At 44.8% G+C, this 25,686-nt stretch overlaps 1 protein-coding gene, 2 long non-coding RNA genes and 1 pseudogene across 3 annotated transcripts in view; 2 read left to right on the forward strand and 2 right to left on the reverse strand.

Moving 5' to 3' along the window:
* LOC127928770 (secretagogin-like) overlaps positions 1-13,321 on the reverse strand; it is a 31,585-nt gene extending 18,264 nt beyond the window's left edge. Inside the window, exons 1-6 of the mRNA XM_052516126.1 lie at positions 13,106-13,321; positions 12,863-12,933; positions 7,683-7,775; positions 5,413-5,502; positions 4,456-4,512; positions 2,125-2,202 (exon numbers count right to left, since the gene is read on the reverse strand). Coding sequence (XP_052372086.1) covers positions 2,125-2,202; positions 4,456-4,512; positions 5,413-5,502; positions 7,683-7,775; positions 12,863-12,933; positions 13,106-13,175 — 459 coding nt within the window. The 5' untranslated portion in view covers positions 13,176-13,321. The remainder of the gene's footprint in view (positions 1-2,124; positions 2,203-4,455; positions 4,513-5,412; positions 5,503-7,682; positions 7,776-12,862; positions 12,934-13,105) is intronic.
* Positions 227-1,060, forward strand: LOC127928771 (uncharacterized). The gene is made up of 3 exons (XR_008132150.1): positions 227-766; positions 813-904; positions 951-1,060. It is a non-coding gene; the product is annotated as an uncharacterized LOC127928771 (long non-coding RNA).
* Positions 13,322-18,739: 5,418 nt separating the features above from the next.
* On the forward strand, positions 18,740-19,378 carry LOC127928767 (uncharacterized). Its single transcript, XR_008132148.1, has 2 exons — positions 18,740-18,891; positions 19,250-19,378. It is a non-coding gene; the product is annotated as an uncharacterized LOC127928767 (long non-coding RNA).
* A 2,472-nt stretch (positions 19,379-21,850) lies between these two features.
* Positions 21,851-25,686, reverse strand: part of LOC118381799 (F-actin-uncapping protein LRRC16A-like) — a 279,527-nt pseudogene continuing 275,691 nt past the window's right edge.

The raw sequence follows: 25,686 nt of genomic DNA on the forward strand, positions 1-25,686 counted from the left end.
CCTAGTGGTTAGAGTGGAGGGACGGCAGGTAGCCTAGTGGTTAGAGTGTAGGGACGGCAGGTAGCCTAGTGGTTAGAGTGTAGGGACAGGCAGGTAGTCTAGTGGTTAGAGTGGAGGGGCAGGCAGGGAGCCTAGTGGTTAGAGTGGAGGGGCAGGCAGGTAGCCTAGTGGTTAGAGTGGAGGGGCAGGCAGGTAGCCTAGTGGTTAGAGTGGAGGGGCAGGCAGGTAGCCTAGTGGTTAGAGTGGAGGGGCAGGCAGGTAGCCTAGTGGTTAGAGTGGAGGGGCAGGCAGGTAGCCTAGTGGTTAGAGTGGAGGGGCAGGCAGGTAGCCTAGTGGTTAGAGTGGAGGGGCAGGCAGGTTGCCTAGTGGTTAGAGTGTAGGGACGGCAGGTAGCCTAGTGGTTAGAGTGATGGACCAGTAACCGAAAGGTTGGTGGATCGAATCCCCGAGCTGATAAGGCTCTCAGTACTCTACCCTAAGAGGTGGACAGGTTCATGTGGTCAGGCCCTCAGTACTCTACCCTAAGAGGTGGATAGGTTCATGTGGTCAGGCCCTCAGTACTCTACCCTAAGAGGTGGATAGGTTCATGTGGTCAGGCCCTCAGTACTCTACCCTAAGAGGTGGATAGGTTCATGTGGTCAGGCCCTCAGTACTCTACCCTAAGAGGTGGATAGGTTCATGTGGTCAGGCCCTCAGTACTCTACCCTAAGAGGTGGATAGGTTCATGTGGTCAGGCCCTCAGTACTCTACCCTAAGAGGTGGATAGGTTCATGTGGTCAGGCCCTCAGTACTCTACCCTAAGAGGTGGACAGGTTCATGTGGTCAGGCCCTCAGTACTCTACCCTAAGAGGTGGATAGGTTCATGTGGTCAGGCCCTCAGTACTCTACCCTAAGAGGTGGATAGGTTCATGTGGTCAGGCCCTCAGTACTCTACCCTAAGAGGTGGACAGGTTCATGTGGTCAGGCCCTCAGTACTCTACCCTAAGAGGTGGATAGGTTCATGTGGTCAGGCCCTCAGTACTCTACCCTAAGAGGTGGATAGGTTCATGTGGTCAGGCTCTCAGTACTCTACCCTAAGAGGTGGATAGGTTCATTTCGGGGCGGGGCGGGGGGGTTGGAATGAACATCACTGCAACCAGATCTACCTGATGAATCTATACCACGTTCAGTGACCTGAAAGGCACTCTGAAAGAACCACGAATGAGGTTCATTTACCCTGCATTAATGGTTCAAGAGACTGATGACTGCATTAGGTTGATTAGACGTAGTGCTTGAGTTATCTTATTTTACACACACTGGAGAGAGAGATTGTAAATCAGTGGGTGAGAGACTATAAAGAGTGCATGTCATGGCCAAAAGGGACAGGAAGCATCCCAAGACTGGCAACAGGAACCAAGAGGATATATTTAGTACAGGCCCTATGTTCCTCCAGGAACCAAGAGGATATCTTTAGTACAGGCCCTATGTTCCTCCAGGAACCAAGAGGATATATTTAGTACAGGCCCTATGTTCCTCCAGGAACCAAGAGGATATCTTTAGTACAGGCCCTATGTTCCTCCAGGAACCAAGAAGATATCTTTAGTACAGGCCCTATGTTCCTCCAGGAACCAAGAGGATATAGTACAGCCCTATGTTTTAGTACAGGCCCTATGTTCCTCCAGGAACCAAGAGGAGGCCCTATGTTTCTCCAGGAACCAAGAAGATATCTTTAGTACAGGCCATATGTTTCTCCAGGAACCAAGAGGATATCTTTAGTACAGGCCCTATGTTCCTCCAGGAACCAAGAGGATATATTTAGTACAGGCCCTATGTTCCTCCAGGAACCAAGAGGATATCTTTAGTACAGGCCCTATGTTCCTCCAGGAACCAAGAGGATATATTTAGTACAGGCCCTATGTTCCTCCAGGAACCAAGAGGATATCTTTAGTACAGGCCCTATGTTCCTCCAGGAACCAAGAGGATATATTTAGTACCTCCAGGAACCAAGAAGAACACATGATCAATATTTGTTTTGAAATAGTATTTATTAATTATGAAAATATGAATAAGATTCCACCAATGAGGCCACTAGGGGGCGATATGGTCATTTGACTACAGGAAAGGGCTACGAGACTGTTGTTTTACCATTGCGTCTGTGTACTCGTCCAGTTTGCTGGAGGACACAGCCTTCCCGTGCTGCTGGAACAAGTCCTTCAGGAAACCCTGTTTACAAAGAAGGAGAGAGGAAATGAAAAGGGCATTGTTTATTGGTTTACTTCCTGATTCCCGGAAATCAGATCTCACATGGTTTATTGGTTCATTTCCTGATTCCCTGAAATCAGATCTCACATGGTTTATTGGTTTATTTCCTGATTCCCTGAAATCAGATCTCACATGGTTTATTGGTTCATTTCCTGATTCCCTGAAATCAGATCTCACATGGTTTATTGGTTTACTTCCTGATTCCCTGAAATCAGATCTAACATGGTTTGATAAATATGAAGACATAACCTTCTGTGTGTAGGAGTGGAGTTAGACAACACTACCTTCTGTGTGTAGGAGTGGAGTTAAACCACATTACCTTCTGTGTGTAGGAGTGGAGTTAAACAACATTACCTTCTGTGTGTAGGAGTGGAGTTAAACCACATTACCTTCTGTGTGTAGGAGTAGAGTTAGACAACATTACCTTCTGTGTGTAGGAGTGGAGTTAAACCACATTACCTTCTGTGTGTAGGAGTGGAGTTAACATTACTTTCTGTGTGTAGGAGTGGAGTTAGACAACATTACCTTCTGTGTGTAGGAGTGGAGTTAGACAACATTACCTTCTGTGTGTAGGAGTGGAGTTAAACCACATTACCTTCTGTGTGTAGGAGTGGAGTTAAACAACATTACCTTCTGTGTGGGAGTGGAGTTAGACAAGATAACCTTCTGTGTGTGGGGGTGGAGTTAAACAATATTACCTTCTGTGTGTAGGAGTGGAGTTAAACAACATTACCTTCTGTGTGTAGGAGTGGAGTTAACATTACCATCTGTGTGTAGGAGTGGAGTTAACATTACCTTCTGTGTGTAGGAGTGGAGTTAACATTACCTTCTGTGTGTAGGAGTGGAGTTAGACAACACTACCTTCTGTGTGTAGGAGTGGAGTTAAACAACATTACCTTCTGTGTGTAGGAGTGGAGTTAGACAAGATTACCTTCTGTGTGTGGGGGTGGAGTTAAACCACATTACCTTCTGTGTGTAGGAGTGGAGTTAACATTACCTTCTGTGTGTAGGAGTGGAGTTAAACCACATTACCTTCTGTGTGTAGGAGTGGAGTTAGACAACATTACCTTCTGTGTGTAGGAGTGGAGTTAAACACATTACCTTCTGTGTGTAGGAGTGGAGTTAAACCACATTACCTTCTGTGTGTAGGAGTGGAGTTAGACCACATTACCTTCTGTGTGTAGGAGTGGAGTTAAACCACATTACCTTCTGTGTGTAGGAGTGGAGTTAAACCACATTACCTTCTGTGTGTAGGAGTGGAGTTAGACAACATTACCTTCTGTGTGTAGGAGTGGAGTTAAACCACATTACCTTCTGTGTGTAGGAGTGGAGTTAGACAACATTACCTTCTGTGTGTAGGAGTGGAGTTAAACACATTACCTTCTGTGTGTAGGAGTGGAGTTAAACAACATTACCTTCTGTGTGTAGGAGTGGAGTTAGACAACATTACCTTCTGTGTGTAGGAGTGGAGTTAAACCACATTACCTTCTGTGTGTAGGAGTGGAGTTAAACAACATTACCTTCTGTGTGTAGGAGTGGAGTTAAACAACATTACCTTCTGTGTGTAGGAGTGGAGTTAAACAACATTACCTTCTGTGTGTAGGAGTGGAGTTAGACAACATTACCTTCTGTGTGTAGGAGTGGAGTTAGACAACATTACCTTCTGTGTGTAGGGGTGGAGTTAAACCACATTACCTTCTGAGTGTAGGAGTGGAGTTAAACAGCATTACCTTCTGTGTGTAAGAGTGGAGTTAGACAAGATTACCTTCTGTGTGTGGGGGTGGAGTTAAACAATATTACCTTCTGTGTGTAGGAGTGGAGTTAACATTACCTTCTGTGTGTAGGGGTGGAGTTAAACAACATTACCTTCTGTGTGTAGGAGTGGAGTTAACATTACCTTCTGTGTGTAGGAGTGGAGTTAACATTACCTTCTGTGTGTAGGAGTGGAGTTAAACACATTACCTTCTGTGTGTAGGAGTGGAGTTAAACAACATTACCTTCTGTGTGTAGGAGTGGAGTTAACATTACCTTCTGTGTGTAGGAGTGGAGTTAACATTACCTTCTGTGTGTAGGAGTGGAGTTAACATTACCTTCTGTGTGTAGGAGTGGAGTTAACATTACCTTCTGTGTGTAGGAGTGGAGTTAACATTACCTTCTGTGTGTAGGAGTGGAGTTAACATTACCTTCTGTGTGTAGGAGTGGAGTTAACATTACCTTCAGCTCCACAGCTGATATGTATCCACTGCTGTCAGCATCATACTTTCTCCAGATCTACAGAGACGAGAAGGACAATCAGTTACTATCAGTTTACTGCTGTAAATAGTAATACCAGCTGCCACCAATGATCCTTAGTAAGCTTTAGAGTGCTTATCCAGGTGAGATGATGCTGAGTTCTTTGTCTTCTTCAGAGTTACTGTGATAGCCACACCCAAAAAAACGAAGTTCACATAGAAAAAGGAACTGCGAACATTCTTGACATAAATTACAAATTACATCTCACATACTGTATCTGGTTCTACAGATCTGGCAGGTACTCGGATCACCACACAGACCATTCCAACAGATCACCACACAGACCATTCCAACAGATCACCACACAGACCATTCCAACAGATCACCACACAGACCATTCCAACAGATCACTACACAGACCATTCCAACAGATCAATACACAGACCATTCCAGCTTCCTATAGTCTACACTGTTGTCCAGCGGGGCTTCTCACCTTCATAAAGTCTACACTGTTATCCAGAGGGGCTTCTCTCACCTTCATAAAGTCTACACTGTTGTCCAGAGGGGCTTCTCACCTTCATAAAGTCTACACTGTTATCCAGAGGGGCTTCTCACCTTCATAAAGTCTACACTGTTGTCCAGAGGGGCTTCTCACCTTCATAAAGTCTACACTGTTGTCCAGAGGGGCTTCTCACCTTCATAAAGTCTACACTGTTGTCCAGAGGGGCTTCTCACCTTCATAAAGTCTACACTGTTGTCCAGAGGGGCTTCTCACCTTCATAAAGTCTACACTGTTGTCCAGAGGGGCTTCTCACCTTCATAAAGTCTACACTGTTGTCCAGAGGGGCTTCTCTCACCTTCATAAAGTCTACACTGTTGTCCAGAGGGGCTTCTCACCTTCATAAAGTCTACACTGTTGTCCAGAGGGGCTTCTCTCACCTTCATAAAGTCTACACTGTTGTCCAGAGGGGCTTCCCTGCGGAACACCAGGAGGAAGTTCTCCTCCTGTGGCAGGATCATCACGGCCAACTGCAACACAATCAAATACACATGAACATTTAGCAGAGGCTCTTATCCAGAGTCACTTACAACACGTGAATTCAACTAAAGTGCATTCAACTGTATATCGTGATAATTGCACCACAGTTATCAGCACGATATCAGTGGGAGTAAGAAGAGAGAGAACCCATCCTGAAGACAGCAGCAGCTGTACAGTGAGTCTCTCTCCTAGCCCAGCTGACCTCCCATACAACCAGCCCAGAGTCAGCGTCTCTAACTGTAGCTTCGCCCCTCTCTAACTGAATCACTGAAGCTGCACCTTTTTCCCAGAGAGACCGTGAAGTACGATGCCAGTAGAGTATGATGCCAGTGACGTGGCAGCAATACATCAGACCCACTAATTGTGGCCCTGGCAGGCATCCAGATCTAACTGCTGAGTGCCCAACGGGAACTTGTGCCCTCCCTTCTAAGTCCTAATTAAATTAGTAGTGCATCAGAGGATTACATTGGGAGCTGATCAACATTGCGGAGAGAGAGACACACTGTGAGAGAGAGAGAGAGACAGAGAGAGAGAGAGAGAGAGAGAGAGAGAGAGAGAGAGAGAGAGAGAGAGAGAGAGACAGAGAGAGAGACACACACACACACAGAGAGAGAGAGGGAGAGAGAGAGAGAAAGTCAGAGAGAGAGAGAGAGAGAGAGAGAGAGAGAGAGAGAGAGAGAGAGAGAGAGAGAGAAAGACAGAGAGAGAGAGAGACACACACACACAGAGAGAGAGAGGGAGAGAGAGAGAGAAAGTCAGAGACAGAGAGAGAGAGAGAGAGAAAGAGAGAGAGAGAGAGAGACACACACACACACAGAGAGAGAGAGAGGAGAGAGAGAGAGAAAGTCAGAGACAGAGAGAGAGAGAGAGAGAGAGAGAGAGAGAGAGAGAGACAGAGAGAGAGAGAGACAGAGAGAGAGAGAGAGAGAGAGAGAGAGAGAGAGAGAGAGAGACAGAGAGAGACAGAGAGAGACAGAGAGACAGAGAGAGACTGTAGGTTACTACTGCAGCACTATGCACCAAAAATACTGTCCAACAAGAAGTAATTTGAGAAAAAAGGTGGCACCAGTCAGTGTGATCCCTGCTGGTTCATGTGTAATGAATCTGGTCATGCCATTGGCTGTCATATATGCTGAATCGTGCCTTTGACCATTAAAACAAGTGCCTATCACTCCATCTCTACAAACGGTATACTGTTCATCCCATTAGTGAAAGGGTTTCATCGTCCCTTAGCTGCCAGCGATGCACTCTCCACATCAACCACACAAAGAGAAGCTTGTCTGTCAACTTCAGATGGCTGAGAGAGCGTTTACTGTGAGTGACCACTCCCATATGCAGTAAAACATCCCACAGGAACCACACAAATATATTGATCATTTCCCCCACTTATAAAAGCTGGAGGTCTTTGAGATGTGTGGTCAAATGAACTGGTCTTCTTTTGAAAGTGGATGAAAGCACTTTCTCTCTCTCTGTCTCTGTCCCTGTCTCTCTCTCTGTCCCTCTCTCTCTCTGTCTCTCTCTGTCTCTCTGTCTCTCTCTCTCTCTCTGTCCTGTCTCTCTCTCTGTCCCTGTCTCTCTGTCTCTCTCTCTCTCTCTGTCTCTCTCTGTCTCTCTCCCTCTCTCTCCGTCTCTCCCTCTCTGTCTCTCTCTCTCTCTCTGTCCTTGTCTCTCTGTCTCTCTCTCTCTCTGTCTCTGTCTGTCCCTGTCTCTCTCTCTCTGTCCCTGTCTCTCTGCCTCTCTCTGTCCCTGTCTCTGTCCCTGTCTCTGTCTCTCTCCTCTGTCCCTGTCTCTCTCTCTCTGTCCCTGTCTCTCTCTCTGTCCCTGTCTCTCTCTCTCTGTCCCTGTCTCTCTCTCTCTCTCTCTCTGTCCTGTCTCTCTGTCTCTCTCTCTGTCCCTGTCTCTCTCTGTCTCTCTCTGTCCCTGTCTCTCTCTCTCTCTCTCTCTCTCTCTCTCTCTCTCTCTCTCTCTCTCTCTCTCTCTCTCTCTCTCTCTCTCTCTCTCTGTCCCTGTCTCTCTGTCTCTCTCTTTCTGTCCCTGTCTCTCTCTCTCTCCTATGATGTACAGCTTGAGGTTACTGTGCTATTAGTCAGCTTGTGCCACTCATGCCTCTCAGAGATGTTCTGTTGTCTGTATGTTATATTGTTCTAGCTATAGGTTTCCATCTGCTGACCTCCTGGATCTGCAGGCGTCCGTCTGCGGTGACATCATAGGCTGACATGAACCTCTGCTTCAGCCTCTGGACCCTCTCCTCTGTTACTTTATCCTGCACAGAGAGAGAGACAAGAATAACAGTTACCATAGTTACTATAACCACCCCCCCACTCTCTCTCTCCTATGTAACTTTATCCTGCACCGAGAGAGAGACAAGAATAACAGTTACCACAGTTACTATAACCCCGCCCCTCCCTCTCTCTCCTCTGTTACTTTATCCTGCACAGAGAGAGAGACAAGAATAACAGTTACAATAGTTACTATAACCCCGCCCCTCCCTCTCTCTCCTCTGTTACTTTATCCTGCACCGAGAGAGAGACAGGACCAACAGTTACCACAGTTACTATAACCCCGCCCCTCCCTCTCTCTCCTCTGACCAGATGTGCTTACTGGTACCCACATGTCTCTATTCTCTGGTGGAAATGTAATATACCCGATGATCAATGATGCTTCCTCCCTCAACTGACTCTCTACACTGTATGCAATGACTTCCTGTGTGTTGTCTTAGGAATGCTGCATTATCTCACCCCTCCCCCTTCTGTCACATCTCTGTCAAGCAGAGGTTCTGTTGTCTTCTGATTGGAAGGTCACTTTTTAAGTAATCCTATTGGTCAACAACTCAAATTTTGAACCCAAACAACTCAGGTGTTATAAAGGAGTCTAAGATTCATTCTGTCTTTCTCTTTTTGTTCCTGACCTGCTGTGGTGAAATTCTCTCTCTCTCTTCTCTCTCTCTCTCTCTCTCTCTCTCTTTCCCATGGCCTCTTGGGGCATGGCTTTTCAGGCTATGACTCTCTCTGTCTCTGTCTCTGTCTCTCTCTCTGTCTCTCTCTCTCTCTCTCTCTGACTCTCAATTCAATTCAATTCATTTCAATTCCAGGGCTTTATTGGCATGGGAAACATGTGTTAACATTGCCAAAGCAAGTGAGGTAGATAATATACAAAGTGAATATATAAAGTGAAAAACAACAAAAATGAACAGTAAACATTACACATACAGAAGTTTCAAAACAGTAAAGACATTACAAATGTCATATTATATATATATATATACAATGTACAAATAGTTAAAGGACACAAGATAAAATAAATAAGCATAAATATGGGTTGTATTTACAATGGTGTTTGTTCTTCACTGGTTGCCCTTTTCTCGTGGCAACGGGTCACAAATCTTGCTGCTGTGATGGCACACTGTGGTATTTCACCCAGTAGATATGGGAGTTTTTCAAAATTTGATTTGTTTTCGAATTCTTTGTGGATCTGTGTGATCTGGGGGAAATATGTCTCTCTAATATGGTCATACATTGGGCAGGAGGTTAGGAAGTGCAGCTCAGTTTCCACCTCATTTTGTGGGCAGTGAGCACATAGCCTGTCTTCTCTTGAGAGCCATGTCTGCCTACGGCGGCCTTTCTCAATAGCAAGGCTATGCTCACTGAGTCTGTACATAGTCAAAGCTTTCCTTAATTTTGGGTCAGTCACAGTGGTCAGGTATTCTGCCGCTGTGTACTCTCTGTTTAGGGCCAAATAGCATTCTAGTTTGTTAATTATTTCCAATGTGTTAAGTAATTATCTTTTTGTTTTCTCATGATTTGGTTGGGTCTAATTGTGCTGTTGTCCTGGGGTTCTGTAGGGTGTGTTTGTGTTTGTGAACAGAGCCCCAGGACCAGCTTGCTTAGGGGACTCTTCTCCAGGTTCATCTCTCTGTAGGTGATGGCTTTGTTATGGAAGGTTTGTGAATCGCTTCCTTTTAGGTGGTTGTAGAATTTAATGGCTCTTTTCTGGATTTTGATAATTAGTGGGTATCGGCCTAATTCTGCTCTGCATGCATTATTTGGTGTTTTACGTTGTACACGGAGGATATTTTTGCAGAATTCTGCGTGCAGAGTCTCGATTTGGTGTTTGTCCCATTTTGTGAAGTCTTGGTTGGTGAGCGGACCCCAGACCTCACAACCATAAAGGGCAATGGGCTCTATGACTGATTCAAGTATTCAAGTACTGTAACTCAACCACAGTCTCTTGCGTGGTACTAAATCCCCTTTATGGAGACAGAGATCAGTTTGATAGACTTTGATCCTATTAATTTCATAGTCATATTACGGGTTGTATATATATGTAAGTATATATAATATGCATGTCAAATATTACTTCACTAGAGATACACTTCGTAACTAATTAGCTGTGTACATACAGTGAGAGCAGGAACAAACACAAATAAAAGACATGTCCCAGACATGTAGGGGCCAGCAGCTTCCCAATAACACAGAGGACATGTAGGGGCCAGCAGCTTCCCAATAACACAGAGGACATGTAGGGGCCAGCAGCTTCCCAATAACACAGAGGACATGTAGGGGCCAGCAGCTTCCCAATAACACAGAGGACATGTAGGGGCCAGCAGCTTCCCAATAACACAGAGGACATGTAGGGGCCAGCAGCTTCCCAATAACACAGAGGACATGTAGGGGCCAGCAGCTTCTCAATAACACAGAGGACATGTAGGGGCCAGCAGCTTCCCAATAACACAGAGGACATGTAGGGGCCAGCAGCTTCCCAATAACACAGAGGACATGTAGGGGCCAGCAGCTTCCCAATAACACAGAGGACATGTAGGGCCAGCAGCTTCCCAATAACACAGAGGACATGTAGGGGCCAGCAGCTTCCCAATAACACAGAGGACATGTAGGGGCCAGCAGCTTCCCAATAACACAGAGGACATGTAGGGGCCAGCAGCTTCCCAATAACACAGAGGACATGTAGGGGCCAGCAGCTTCCCAATAACACAGAGGACATGTAGGGGCCAGCAGCTTCCCAATAACACAGAGGACATGTAGGGGCCAGCAGCTTCTCAATAACACAGAGGACATGTAGGGGCCAGCAGCTTCCCAATAACACAGAGGACATGTAGGGGCCAGCAGCTTCCCAATAACACAGAGGACATATAGGGGCCAGCAGCTTCCCAATAACACAGAGGACATGTAGGGGCCAGCAGCTTCCCAATAACACAGAGGACATGTAGGGCCAGCAGCTTCCCAATAACACAGAGGACATGTAGGGGCCAGCAGTTCCCAATAACACAGGACATGAATCTGTTCTCAATAAATGTTTACATGTCCCAGACATTTAAGGAACATATTGACCAAGCTTGTCAATAACACAGAGGACATGATCTGTTGTCAGATGAAAGCAAAGTGTCCCAGACATGAATCACCAGGGGCCAGCAGCTTCCTAATAACACAGAGGACATGAGTCTGTTGTCAATAAAAGACGTGTCCCAGACATGTAGGGGCCAGCAGCTTCTCAATAACACAGAGGACATGAGTCTGTTGTCAATAAATGACGTGTCCCAGACATGTAGGGGCCAGCAGCTTCCCAATAACACAGAGGACATGCAACACAGAGGACATGAGTCTGTTCTCAATAGTATTATGTTCCTAACCAGCTGTTGACCTTAAGCATAATGACGTCCAGTTTAAGTGAACATATTGACCAAGCCGTGTGTCCATGGTCTAAGGGCAGGAACAGGATGATCTTTAGTGCAAGACTGAAAGCAAAGTGAAATACAGACCATTTATGTCATTTAGAATCACCAGAACATCAACGAGATGTCCCAAATGGCGCCCTATTCCATTTATAGTGCCCTATTGACTCTGGTCAAAAGTAATGCACTATATAGGGAACAGGGTTCCATAGGGCTTTGGTCTAAAGTAGTGCACTATATAGGGAACAGGGTTTCATAGGGCTTTGGTCAAAAGTAGTGCACTATATAGGGAACAGGGTTTCATAGGGCTCTGGTCAAAAGTAGTGCACTATATAGGGAATAGGGTTCCATAGGGCTCTGGTCAAAAGTAGTGCACTATATAGGGAACAGGGTTCCATGGGGCTTTGGTCTAAAGTAGTGCACTATATAGGGATCAGGGTTTCATAGGGCTCTGGTCAAAAGTAGTGCACTATATAGAGAATAGGGTTCCATAGGGCTCTGGTCAAAAGTAGTGCACTATATAGGGAACAGGGTTCCATGGGGCTTTGGTCTAAAGTAGTGCACTATATAGGGATCAGGGTTTCATAGGGCTCTGGTCAAAAGTAGTGCACTATATAGGGATCAGGGTTTCATAGGGCTCTGGTCTAAAGTAGTGCACTATATAGGGATCAGGGTTCCATATGGCTTTGGTCTAAAGTAGTGCACTATATGGGTGTGGCCGATGTGAAATGGCTAGCTAGTTAGCGGTGGTGCGCGCTAATAGTGTTTCAGTCGGCGACGTCACTCGCTCTGAGACCTAGAAGTAAGTTGTTCCCCTTGCTCTGCAAGGGCCGCGACTTTTGTGGGTAATGATGCTTCGTGAGTGACTGGTTAATGTGTGCAGAGGGTCCCTGGTTCGAGCCCAGGTTGGGGCGAGGAGAGGGACGGAAGCTACACTGTTACATAGGGAACAGGGTTCCACGGGGCTTTGGTCTAAAGCAGTGCACTATATAGGGAATAGGGTGCCATTTGGGACGCATTCCATAATTGCGTTTGCTGATGCCTGTAGCATCCTAATGTCATCCTTGAGCCCATCTGGACAGCAGCTCAACCCACCCAGGAAAAAGACAAACACATACTAAAAGGTTGAATAGAGCCGTTGTTTGGACAGAGCTGTAACTAAAGATACGTTGCCTTTTGCTGCACAATTACATGGGAAACGTACCGGCTGTTTTCCTGTATCAACCCATAGTCATATTTACTTCTCAATCATCAGCAGCCTGCCATCGAATCGTTTTATTCTCTCACCTACACCAAGAGGTACATTGATGGACTGTAAATACTTTAGCACAAAAATAAGATGTTGTTGGCAATCTCCCATAGAGGCAACAGTGGCACGCCACTAACAAGAGGAAGTGCCTTTAACACATTGTAGGCTATCTGTAATAGAGGAACTTCCGATAACACTTCCGAGGACCAGTGAGACATATTTAGAAGAGGATATTTATAATAATAATAATAATAATGTATGACGTTATGCGTCATTTATAAGGGGGCACACTAGTTTCTGTCAGTAACTCGCAAATAGACAAAAATGCACCTGCTGCGCTTCAAATGTGTTGCGCGTTATTAGGTTGCTAATAAAATAGATAAAAGATAAGAGAGGGAAAAAGATATGCACTTACCTCCGGACCTAATTTCGTCATCATGTGACGGAAGAAGTGATCCAACTCCTTCCCTTCAATGTAACCATTATCTGTAGAAGCAATTAACAACATTTAAAATACTCTTCTCATACGTTTTAGAATACATTTTAATACGTTTTCTTGACATAAATAACATGGCTTTTTTTTGCAACAAAAATAACATATATCAAGTTATGTAACCTCATAGCTCGCATGGTTAGGTTTTAAATGAATAATTCTCACCGTCTGCATCAAAGTGTTGCCAAATCTCCAGAAAACCAACAGCATCCAAGTGCTCAAAAGCGCAGTCCATTGTAATAAACAGGAGTGTAAATGATATCTCTTAATACGGTTTATGATAGTTCAGGTGATAGCCTACTGTCTCTGTATCCTTGTCGAGAGTCTACTCTGCACTGGTTCACTACAACGTATGGGTGCTTTTCTTGACGTGGCCCGATCAATTCTCCAAACCTCACCTCCTTATATGGAATAATCTGACACCATGACGCGGTGTAGAAGGAATAGAATACAGGATGGACGAACGCATTTCGACTGCAGAGACATTCGAGAGTTTGGTCAACTTTTAGAATGTTGAATATTGTTGTAATTCTAGGCATTCGGTTGCATTGTTTAAATATTCCACATGTAAAGTTAATGGGGAACTAACATGGCTGCCATAGAATGTTGAATATTGTTGTAATTCTAGGCATTCGGTTGCATTGTTTAAATATTCCACATGTAAAGTTAATGGGGAACTAACATGGCTGCCATAGAATGTTGAAGTGTTATGTAAATGTACCATCACGCAGAAACATCATTGGTCAAACTGTCTAAATAATGGGGGTATTTAGTCAGCCACCTGCAAACTTAAAAGATGAGGCCTGTAATTTTCATAGAACTGTTGAAGATATTGTTGTAATGCACCAGATTTGCTAGTTCTTGCATTGATTTTAATCTTCCACATGCACCTGCAAGTTCCCCGACATTTCTTTGGGGAATGGCCCTAGCCCTCACCCTTTGATCCATTAGGTCCCAGACGTGGTCAATGGGATTGAGATCCGGGCACTTCGCTGGCCATGGCAGAACACTGACATTCCTGTCTTGCAGGAAATCATGCACAGAACGAGCAGTATGGCTGGTGGCATTGTCATGCTGGAGGGTCATGTCAGGATGAGCCTGAAGGAAGGGTACCACATGAGGGAGGAGGATGTCTGTACATGGTTCTGTTGACTGTAGCAATAAAGGAGATGAGAGTCAAGTCACACAAATGCTTTTCCTCCTGAAACTGGTCTGTCAAACAATAAAAGTTATGCAATATCATACCAGAGATGGTTTACGATTTTTAATAGTTTATGACATTTAATTTCTCACTGTCAGATCTTTAGAGTGGCTGGCTGAATTCATTCCAGGCTTGCATTTTAAAAAGCACTAAGTCAAGACACTCTTTATATTGTGAGTACAGTTTCACAGTAACATATTTCAGTGTTTTATTCTAGTTGAATGACAGGCCTGTATTTCAATCAAACGCAGAATGCAGACAAGAGTTCTCCCATCCCGCTGGGCACACACTGGTTGAATTAAAATGTGGAATAGAAGTTCAATGGACGTCTGTGCCCAGAGGGATGGCTCGGCTTTCTCTCATCGTTATCCCACCATCTAGTGGCTAGTTACGCTACCGACCTGCCTATAACGAAGTTGAAAGGTTGTATGTACCACATACGACTGGGGAAAAAGCCCTTCTACTGGTAATTACTAGTGGGGAAAAAGCCCTTCTACTGGTAATTACTAGTGGGGAAAAAGCCCTTCTACTGGTCACCCCAGTCTGGCTCACCCTGGTCACCCCAGTCTGGCTCACCCTGGTCACCCCAGTCTGGCTCACCCTGGTCACCCCAGTCTGGCTCACCCTGGTCACCCCAGTCTGGCTCACCCTGGTCACCCCAGTCTGGCTCACCCTGGTCACCCCAGTCTGGCTCACCCCAGTCTGGCTCACCCTGGTCACCCCAGTCTGCTCCCCCTGGTCAACCCAGTCTGGCTCACCCCAGTCTGGCTCACCCTGGTCACCCCAGTCTGGCTCACCCTGGTCACCCCAGTCTGGCTCCCCTGGTCACCCCCTGGTCACCCCAGTCTGGCTCCCCCTGGTCTAAAGCGTGTCAAGTTGTTAAGTTCTAAAGCGTGTCAAGTTGTTAAGTTCCAAAGCGTGTCAAGTTGTTAAGTTCCAAAGCGTGTCAAGTTATATATGCCATTTAGCAGACGCTTTTATCCAAAGCGACTTACAGTCATGTGTGCATACATTCTACGTATGGGTGGTCCCGGGAATCGAACCCACTACCCTGGCGTTACAAGCGCCATGCTCTACCAACTGAGCTACAGAAGGACCACTAGTTGTTAAGTTCCAGAGCGTGTCAAGTTGTTAAGTTCCAAAGCGTGTCAAGTTGTTAAGTTCCAAAGTTTGTCAAGTTGTTAAGTTCCAAAGCGTGTCAAGTTGTTAAGTTCTAAAGCGTGTCAAGCCATTTGAATTCAACTCCATACTGTGACAGACCACTCCTTCCGCTCTCAGAGACTTTTAGTTGGGACAAGGTTTAAGACGAAGGGAGGACAACCGCTCATGAGTTTCCTGGAGACTGTAGCCACATTAGGAAAAGGAGACAGAATGAGAAGCCACAATAAGCTCAAACTAAAGAAGAGCAGATGAATGGAGACAGACTTGTCAGGGTTCACTCCGAGACGATGAGTACCGCAATGTATGGGAACTCTATCGTGCTGCCTCATGGTGATGAAGAGGAAGGATACCAGCATCGGCTTGGCATCCGTGTCAACAGGCAGAGCACACATATAAGAAGCTATGTCTCTCCATTCATTCAACACTGATTCAACGATCAATGATTCAACGATCAATGTCAACACTGATTCAACGATCAATGTCAACACTGATTCAACGATCAATGTCAACACTGATTCAACGATCAATGTTTCAACGATCAATGTCAACACTGATTCAACGATCAATGTCAACACTGATTCAATGATCAATGTTTCAGCGATCAATGTCAACACTGATTCAACGATCAATGTCAACACTGATTCAATGATCAATGTTTCAACGATCAATGTCAACACTGATTCAACGATCAATGTCAACACTGATTCAGCGATCAATGTCAACACTGATTCAACAATCAATGTTTCAGCGATCAATGTCAACACTGATTCAACGATCAATGTCAACACTGATTCAGCGATCAATGTCAACACTGATTCAGCGATCAATGTCAACACTGATTCAACAATCAATGTTTCAGCGATCAATGTCAACACTGATTCAATGATCAATGTCAACACTGATTCAACGATCAATGTTTCAGCGATCAATGTCAACACTGATTCAACTATCAATGTTTCAGCGATCAATGTCAACACTGATTCAATGATCAATGTCAACACTGATTCAACGATCAATGGTTCAACGATCAATGTCAACACTGATTCAACGATCAATGGTTCACGATCAATGTCAACACTGATTCAATGATCAATGTCAACACTGATTCAATGATCAATGTCAACACTGATTCAATGATCAATGTCAACACTGATTCAATGATCAACGTGTCATCAAAGATCTGTACAAATCTCATTTAGACGTGTTTCAATCTGTACAATTATTTTATTTGGTATAAATATTCCCATAAGGAAGGACATGTCCACAGCCAGTAGTGGGATTTAGTGAACCATGTTAATGGAGTATCGTCCATAACAACATAAAACACACTGAGTAACAACATGGAGTCATTTTCTTTGTTGAATTAAGTTTCCTTTTTAAAAAAAAAATGCTTTTCAGATATGATCAGGCAAATATAATCAATGTTTCTTGAAGAAGAAAACAATGAAATGGACAAATTGATTGCTTCAGTATTAACACAACGTACATTTACAATAAGGACAAGAAAAGGGACAAAAACATCACCAAACACTGTTTTTATTTCAATAAATTACATAATTATATAAACCTATTTTAGTAGTGTGCTTAGTAGTACCATAGTAATATAGGATGTGTGTACACATACGTGTGTGGATATATTACATGTATGTAATTTAACATACAGTATTATATTACATGTATGTAATTAAACATACAGTATTATATTACATGCATGTAACTTAACATACAGTATTATATTCATGTATGTAACTTAACATACAGTATTATAATACATGTATGTAATTTAACATACAGTATTATATTACATGTATGTCATTTAACATACAGTATTATATTACATGTATGTAATTTAACATACAGTATTATATTACATGTATGTAATTTAACATACAGTATTATATTACATGTATGTAACTTAACATACAGTATTATATTACACATACAGTACACCACATATGCATATCAGAGACACAAATTCAGCAGTAATCACCCTGCCTGAGAGATAGACTCCCTCTCTTACTTATTTAACTCTGAAGGATTCATTTTAACACGTTGTTACATGATTTTATTGAACCAAACAGAAGACAACCAGCTGCTCTTTATCCCCAAACAGAAAGAATAAAATACAAGCCGGAGAAATCCAAACCAACCGAGACAGTTAACTGTTATGGGTGTAAGATGGCACCGTGACGCCATCTGTTGGTACTCTTGTGTTTTACCGGGGTGCTTGAGATACCCGGATGTGTTGTCATGTACTGAACAAGACTGGTTACTCGCATCAATGCCTCTGTCTCGTCATTTAACATTCAAACATTAACCAGAGGGGTTATCCTACGAAGCATGCGAGATCTACTCAGGGTCTTTCTAAAGCTAACCAGCTTCCGCTAGCTTCACATCCCAGTTCAGGCGTCATGTGTACCTAACGCAGGTGGATATTGCTTGTACGCCTGCCGCTAACTCTAGAAGGCTTGTAAAACTGCTTGCGCGTGCATGTCGCACGTGGCTAGTCGAACAGCGAACTCTTCATCGCGACAAATGCTGAAACATCAATCCGTGGGCGACTCAGTGCAACATTTTCATTTGTGCAGAAATCAAGAGAAAAGAAAAGTTATTTTGGAAACTCAGCGGGTTGTGGTGTGAACTTGGCTTTTTGAAGTGCCTTTATTTTATCACTCATCATTAACGCGTTTTTTAATTAGATTATTTATCATTAATTAGTCTTTATTTTTTATTACTTATCATAAGTGCCGTATTTGGTGTGCTTATCAATGCACAACAACCACAGGCACCCCCACCCCCCCCCTCCTATCAATAAAATAATATTATGAAGTCATACAGAAGTGCTACTGGGGGTGAAGTTTAGAATGCATTCCGTCATTACTAAATGTGAAATGTTAGATATTTTAACATTATTATTTTTTAACACACACAAAAAATATATATATTTAAAATCAGTCATCTACCTCAAATGAAGGGGATGATGAAACAGTCTTTGCGAGAGGGAGGGAATCTGATTTGATCGATCATTTAATTCAAGGTAAGTGGAGTTAGCCTGCCTCAGAGAGGGTTAGTTCTGGAGGATTCGTTGCCATAGAAATGGACCTTTGCTAAAAGGTGAGACGCTTTCGCATCACCGGTTATCCCGAGTTCAACTCATAGTTCACCCCTCAGGGTCCTGTTCAGTAGAGAGCGTAATGAACTAAAACAAGTGTTTCTTATTGGACAAGTTCAGGTAATTTGACCTCCCTGTTTCAGTCAGTTTTGTTCCGTTATCTGCCTACTGAACGAGGCCCCAGGTGGACAGGTTCATGGAATGCGATGCATTCACAGCATTCAACCCAGTCCCAGACATCGGGAACACGTGTTACCGTGACGTCACTACGTTCTGACCGAGTAAGCCAACCCTTCAGTCCAAAGCCATATGATACCGTGACGTCACTACGTTCTGACCGAGTAAGCCAACCCTTCAGTCCAAAGCCATATGATACCGTGACGTCACTACGTTCTGACCGAGTAAGCCAACCCTTCAGTCCAAACCCATATGATACCGTGACGTCACTACGTTCTGACCGAGTAAGCCAACCCTTCAGTCCAAAAGCCATATGTTACCGCCATATGACGTCGTCACTACGTTCTGACCGAGTAAGCCAACCCTTCAGTCCAAAGCCATATGATACCGTGACGTCACTACGTTCTGACCGAGTAAGCCAACCCTTCAGTCCAAAGCCATATGTTACCGTGACGTCACTACGTTCTGACCGACTAAGCCAACCCTTCAGTCCAAAGCCATATGTTACCGTGGCGTCACCCTTAAGCCAACCCTTCAGTCCAAAGCCATATGTTACCGTGACGTCACTACGTTCTGACCGAGTAAGCCAACCCTTCAGTCCAAAGCCATATGTTACCGTGACGTCACTACGTTCTGACCGAGTAAGCCAACCCTTCAGTCCAAAAGCCATATGTTACCGTGACGTCACTACGTTCTGACCGAGTAAGCCAACCCTTCAGTCCAAAGCCATATGTTACCGTGACGTCACTACGTTCTGACCGAGTAAGCCAACCCTTCAGTCCAAAGCCATATGTTACCGTGACGTCACTACGTTCTGACCGAGTAAGCCAACCCTTCAGTCCAAAGCCATATGTTACCGTGACGTCACTACGTTCTGACCGAGTAAGCCAACCCTTCAGTCCAAAGCCATATGATACAGCGTTCAAGCCAACCCTTCAGTCCAAAGCCATATGTTACCGTGACGTCAACGTTCTGTAAGCCAACCCTTCAGTCCAAAGCCATATGTTACCCGAGGTCCAAAGCCATATGTTACCGTACGTCACTACGTTCTGACCGAAAGCCAACCCTTCAGTCCAAAGCCCATACTTTACCGTGACGTCACTACGTTCTGACCGAGTAAGCCAACCCTTCAGTCCAAAGCCATATGTTACCGTGGCGTCACTACGTTCTGACCGAGTAAGCCAACCATTCAGTCCAAAGCCATAAGTGCGTCAACGTTCTGAAGTAAGCCGACCCTTCAGTCCAAAGCCATATGTTACCGTGGCGTCACTCACGTTTCTGACCATTTAAGTTTAAACCCATTCAGTCCAAAGCCATATGTTACCGTGGCGTCACTCAGTTCTGATTTCAGTAAGCCGACCCTTCAGTCCAAAGCCAAACCGTGGCGTCACTGGTAAGTTCAGTCGAAACCATATGGCGTCACTACGTTCTGACCAAATAAGCCAACCCTTCAGTCAATATGGTATTTCAGTTCTGACCGGTACCCTTCAGTCCAAAGCCATATGATACGTCACTACGTTCTGAACCCTTCAGTCAAAACCCGTTCTGACCACAAAGCCATATGTTTTACAGGTCGTGAAGAAAATAAACTACTGGCAGCGAGGCAGCAAACAAAGACCAATTGAAAGACCGAAAGGTGCCGAGGTCAGGACATGACCCCTAATTGTCGGGCTGACTAGACAGCAGGGTTCGGGTCAATTCCATTTCAATTCCAGTCAATCCAGAAAATAAGACAAATTCCAATTTAAAAACAATTCTGATTGAAAAGCAATGAAGAGAAATGGAAATGGTATTTCAGTTCAAATGGTATTTCAGTTCAAATGGTATTTCAGTTCAAATGGTATTTCAGTTCAAATGGTATTTCAGTTTACTTCCTGAATTGCTGGACAGGTTTGAAAACGTCCGTCTGTCCACACGAAGCAGTCAGGTCCTGAATCAGGTTTGAAAACGTCCGTCTGTCCACACGAAGCCGTCAGGTCCTGAATTAGGAGCCAATTGATGCTGACTGCAGAAAAGCCCCGAGCTGGAGTCCCATCCATGTCCGGCTTTCACTTAGCATGGATACCAATCTGAATAGTGAAACAGATATTCAGTGTGGATTCCAGGCTAGCTTTTACTGGCATGGATACCAATCTGAATAGTGAAACAGATATTCAGTGTGGATTCCAGGCTAGCTTTTACTGGCATGGATACCAATCTGAATAGTGAAACAGATATTCAGTGTGGATTCCAGGCTAGCTTTAACTGGCATGGATACCAATCTGAATAGTGAAACAGATATTCAGTGTGGATTCCAGGCTAGCTTTTACTGGCATGGATACCAATCTGAATAGTGAAACAGATATTCAGTGTGGCTTCCAGGCTATCTTTTATTGGCATGGATACCAATCTGAATAGTGAAACAGATATTCAGTGTGGATTTCAAGCTAATCTTTTACTGGCATGGATACCAATATGAATAGTGAAACAGATATTCAGTGTGGATTCCAGGCTAGCTTTTACTGGCATGACAGTACACCAGTTCACTTCCCAATACAAGCACAGGGGATGACCGGCACACAAAGCTATGATGACATAGTACACACATGTCCAAACCATGATGACATAGTACACACATGGCCAAACCATGATGACATAGTACACACATGGCCAAACCATGATGACATAGTACACACATGGCCAAACCATGATGACATAGTACACACATGGCCAAACCATGATGACATAGTACACACATGGCCAAACCATGATGATGACATAGTACACACATGGCCAAACCATGATGACACACATGGCCAAACCATGATGACATAGTACACACATGGCCAAACCATGATGACATAGTACACACATGGCCAAACCATGATGACATAGTACACACATGGCCAAACCATGATGACATAGTACACACATGGCCAAACCATGATGACATAGTACACACATGGCCAAACCATGATGACATAGTACACACATGGCCAAACCATGATGACATAGTACACACATGGCCAAACCATGATGACATAGTACACACATGGCCAAACCATGATGACATAGTACACACATGGCCAAACCATGATGACATAGTACACACATGGCCAAACCATGATGACATAGTACACACATGGCCAAACCATGATGACATAGTACACACATGGCCAAGCCATGAGATATCTGAGTCATGTAAAGGGATGTCCCTCTCCTTCCCCCTTCAGGAAATGTGTTGTTTATGATCCACAGTGACTTAACACACAACAGTGCATCATCATAACAGTGCTTTAGCCTTATTTATCTTGGTATTACTGAGATTAGTGAAAGTGTACAACAGTCCTATCACAGTGAAACACTTCACATGGGTTACTCTGCCCGACAGTCTCTAGACATACGGTCGTCGCTTTCCGATTCCTGACATCAGATATACTGAGATGACAGGCAGGTACAATGCACCTGTCATTCATTGAGAGTTTAGTTTCTCATATAAAAATAAAGTCTTTGTCGGCCTCTTCTCCAGATCGGGGAGACTTTCTCCCCGGTCCCTTGTCTCTGTCAGGGTTGGGGGATTGGTCCTTGGGTTTGGAGCCGTTGTCCTCAGAGTTGTGGCGGTGGGGGCTCTGGCGATTGGCAGGGTCCGACACTGAGCCTGGTTTCACTGCGGAGGAGAAGAGGACAGGAGCTGGTTATGAGAATGAACAGCAGAGGGCGCCAAAAACAACCTTATCTGAAAAACAAACGGTTTGATTTCTGTTTTAATCTCCTTTTCTACCTCATCAGTGCTAAAAATTAGTCAAAATAACACTTCTAGATAGTAACTTGTGAAAGATGAATCAATCCAACACATTTCTTAAAGAAAAGCAACTGGCACCAACTGGCATCAACTGGCACCAACTGGCACCAACTGGCATCAACTGGCACCAACTGGCATCAACTGGCATCAACTGGCACCAACTGGCACCAACTGGCACCAACTGGCATCAACTGGCATCAACTGGCATCAACTGGCACCAACTGGCACCAACTGGCACCAACTGGCATCAACTGGCATCAACTGGCACCAACTGGCATCAACTGGCATCAACTGGCACCAACTGGCATCAACTGGCACCAACTGGCATCAAAGACATATTCTAAAAATATGAACGTTTCCCATGTGAAGCCTAGAGAAGCCCGGATAACTTTCTGCCTCAGGTGCCAGTTGGAGAAAGATCAGTAGGCGGTATTTTAGATTCATTTTGGTAAAAGCTCCCTTCAATTATAAGCCATCAATATCAATCAAATCACGTCCAGAAGCTCCAATAGTGAATCTCACTGCAGTCTGACCTGAACTACGGGACAAGATGAGAGATTAGAAAAGATGCAAGTGAGAGAGGAGGAGGGAAAGGGAGAACTTCTTCTAACCAGTACAGGGGAGGGACTTCCTGCTCTTGTGCTCGCCCACTTCCTGTTCGGTGCTGGTAGGTGATTGGCAGGCGTGTCGGGCTCTGAGATTGTCTTGTCAGCTTCCTGATCAGAATCAAACACACTACCGTCTTCTGTTGGAACATTCACTAGGGAGAGGGTGGAGGGAGGGAGAGGAGGGAGGGGGAGAGGGTGGAGGGAGGGAGAGGGGGAGGGAGAGGGGAGGGAGGGAGGGAGGGAGGGAGAGGGGGAGGGAGGGAGAGGGGGAGGGAGGAGGGAGGGAGGGGAGGGAGGGAGGGAGGGGGGGGAGGGAGAGGGGGGGAGGGAGAGGGGGAGGGGAGGGGGAGGGAGAGGAGGGAGGGGAGGGTGGAGGGAGGGAGGGAGGGAGGGAGAGGGTGGAGGGAGGGGGAGGGAGAGGGTGGAGGGAGGGGGGGAGGGAGGGAGGGAGGGAGGGGGAGGGAGGGGAGGGAGGGAGAGGAGGGAGGGAGAGGATGGAGGGAGGGAGAGGATGGAGGGAGGGAGAGGGGGAGGGAGAGGGGGGAGGGAGGGAGGCTGGACTTTAGTGCTCGTTGATCAATCAGCCATTAAATTAGCCACAGGGCCAAGCCGATTGGGGCAGTCATTCATTCTAATTTGTCTTTCAGCACATCTGGGCTGCTAAAAATAGAATACAAGTAGACAATGTGTGGTTCCTTATTGATGGAGTTTGTAAATACTGAGTAGCCTATCAATAACAGATCAATAACAGATTAATAACAGATCAATAACAGATCAATAAAAGATCGATAGATTCAATCTTGATCCATAGAACATGATTTAAATCTCCTCACTAGCACTGAGGGTGAAGAGTGGTCTGTGGTGCCCTCAGTGACTGTTCATATGAGTAATGTTGCTGTGCAACAGAGTGTGTAGGTAGGGTGTGTTGTAGAGTGTGTAGTAGACTGTGTAGTAGTGTAGTAGAGTGTGTAGTAGACTGTGCAGTAGAGTGTGTAGGAGACTTTGTAGTAGTGTAGTAGAGTGTGCAGTAGAGTGTGTAGTAGAGTGTGCAGTAGTGTGTAGTAGTGTGTGTAGTAGAGTGTGTAGCAGTGTGTTGTAGAGTGTTATAGTGTGTTGTAGAGTGTGTAGTAGACTGTGTAGTAGAGTGTGTTATAGACTGTGTAGTAGTGTAGTACAGTGTGTAGTAGACTGTGCAGTAGAGTGTGTAGGAGACTGTGTAGTAGTGTAGTAGAGTGTGTAGTAGACTGTGTAGTAGAGTGTGTAGGAGACTGTGTAGTAGTGTAGTAGAGTGTGTAGTAGACTGTGCAGTAGACTGTGCAGTAGAGTGTGTAGTAGAGTGCGTAGTAGAATGTGTAGTAGAGTGTGTAGTAGAATGTGTAGTTTGAGGGAAACAGAGGTCTGTGTTTTAGGGCTAAACAGCCTCTCCTTCCAGGCTTGTTCTATGCAGTAAGGATAATATATTCTGGTGTCCGACACATCTCTCTCTCTCTACTGAGAAGAGATACCGTTTGAGGGAAACAGAGGTCTGTGTTTTAGGGCTAAACAGCCTCTCCTTCCAGGCTTCCTCAAACGCACAGTGATGAACGACACCTGGAAGTATGATAGTGTGTGACTCGGTCTGTTCCTACCTGGATGGGTAAAGGTAACCTACCTGCCTGAGCAGAGGGGCTTTTGTTGCTCCCCGTGCCCCCCAGTAGAGGACTGCCCTGCCCCTCCTTGTCCTTGTCCAAGGGGACCCTCTTCAGGCTGTAAGGCAGCATTGCCCCCTTGGGAGACACATTCCCTCCAGGAGAGTCACAGACCTCATCTGGCAGACAGAAAGAGAACCAGTATCAGAACTACACCAAGGTTTCTATTGTCCCAAAACTAGGACAGGTGTGTGTCAAATTTCCAGGTTAAGATATATCGTTTATTGTTGTTTACGTAGTTGATGACTGCGACAGGAAGCCAGATTAGTTGGCATCCTAGGTGAAGATCTGTGGTCTATTGAAAGGCAGAAGGTGTCCAGCCTCAGACCCCAGAATATTACTATTACACTATCACTAGATCCTTAACAGCTTTAATATCCAGGGGCTAGATAGTTCTAGATCTTTAATATCCAGGGGCTAGATAGTTCTAGATCTTTAACATCCAGGGGCTAGATAGTTCTAGATCTTTAACATCCAGGAGCTAGATAGTTCTAGATTTAATATCCAGGGCTAGATAGTTCTAGATCTTTAATATCCAGGGGCTAGATAGTTCTAGATCTTTAATATCCAGGGGCTAGATAGTTCTAGATCTTTAACAGATGTAACATCCAGGGGCTAGATAGTTCAAGATCTTTAATATCCAGGGGGCTCGATAGTTCTAGATCTTTAATATCCAGGGGCTAGATAGTTCTAGATCTTTAATATCCAGGGGCTCGATAGTTCTAGATCTTTATTATCCAGTGGCTAGATAGTTCTAGATCTTTAACAGATGTAACATCCAGGGGCTAGATAGTTCTAGATCTTTAACATCCAGGGGCTAGATAGTTCTAGATCTTTAACATCCAGGGGCTAGATAGTTCTAGATCTTTAACATCCAGGGGCTAGATAGTTCTAGATCTTTAACAGATGTAACATCCAGGGGCTAGATAGTTCTAGATCTTTAACATCCAGGGGCTAGATAGTTCTAGATCTTTAACAGATGTAACATCCAGGGGCTAGATAGTTCTAGATCTTTAAC

The sequence above is a fragment of the Oncorhynchus keta genome, unplaced genomic scaffold (genome assembly GCF_023373465.1).
Source record: "Oncorhynchus keta strain PuntledgeMale-10-30-2019 unplaced genomic scaffold, Oket_V2 Un_scaffold_3956_pilon_pilon, whole genome shotgun sequence".
NCBI classification, from domain to species: domain Eukaryota; kingdom Metazoa; phylum Chordata; class Actinopteri; order Salmoniformes; family Salmonidae; genus Oncorhynchus; species Oncorhynchus keta.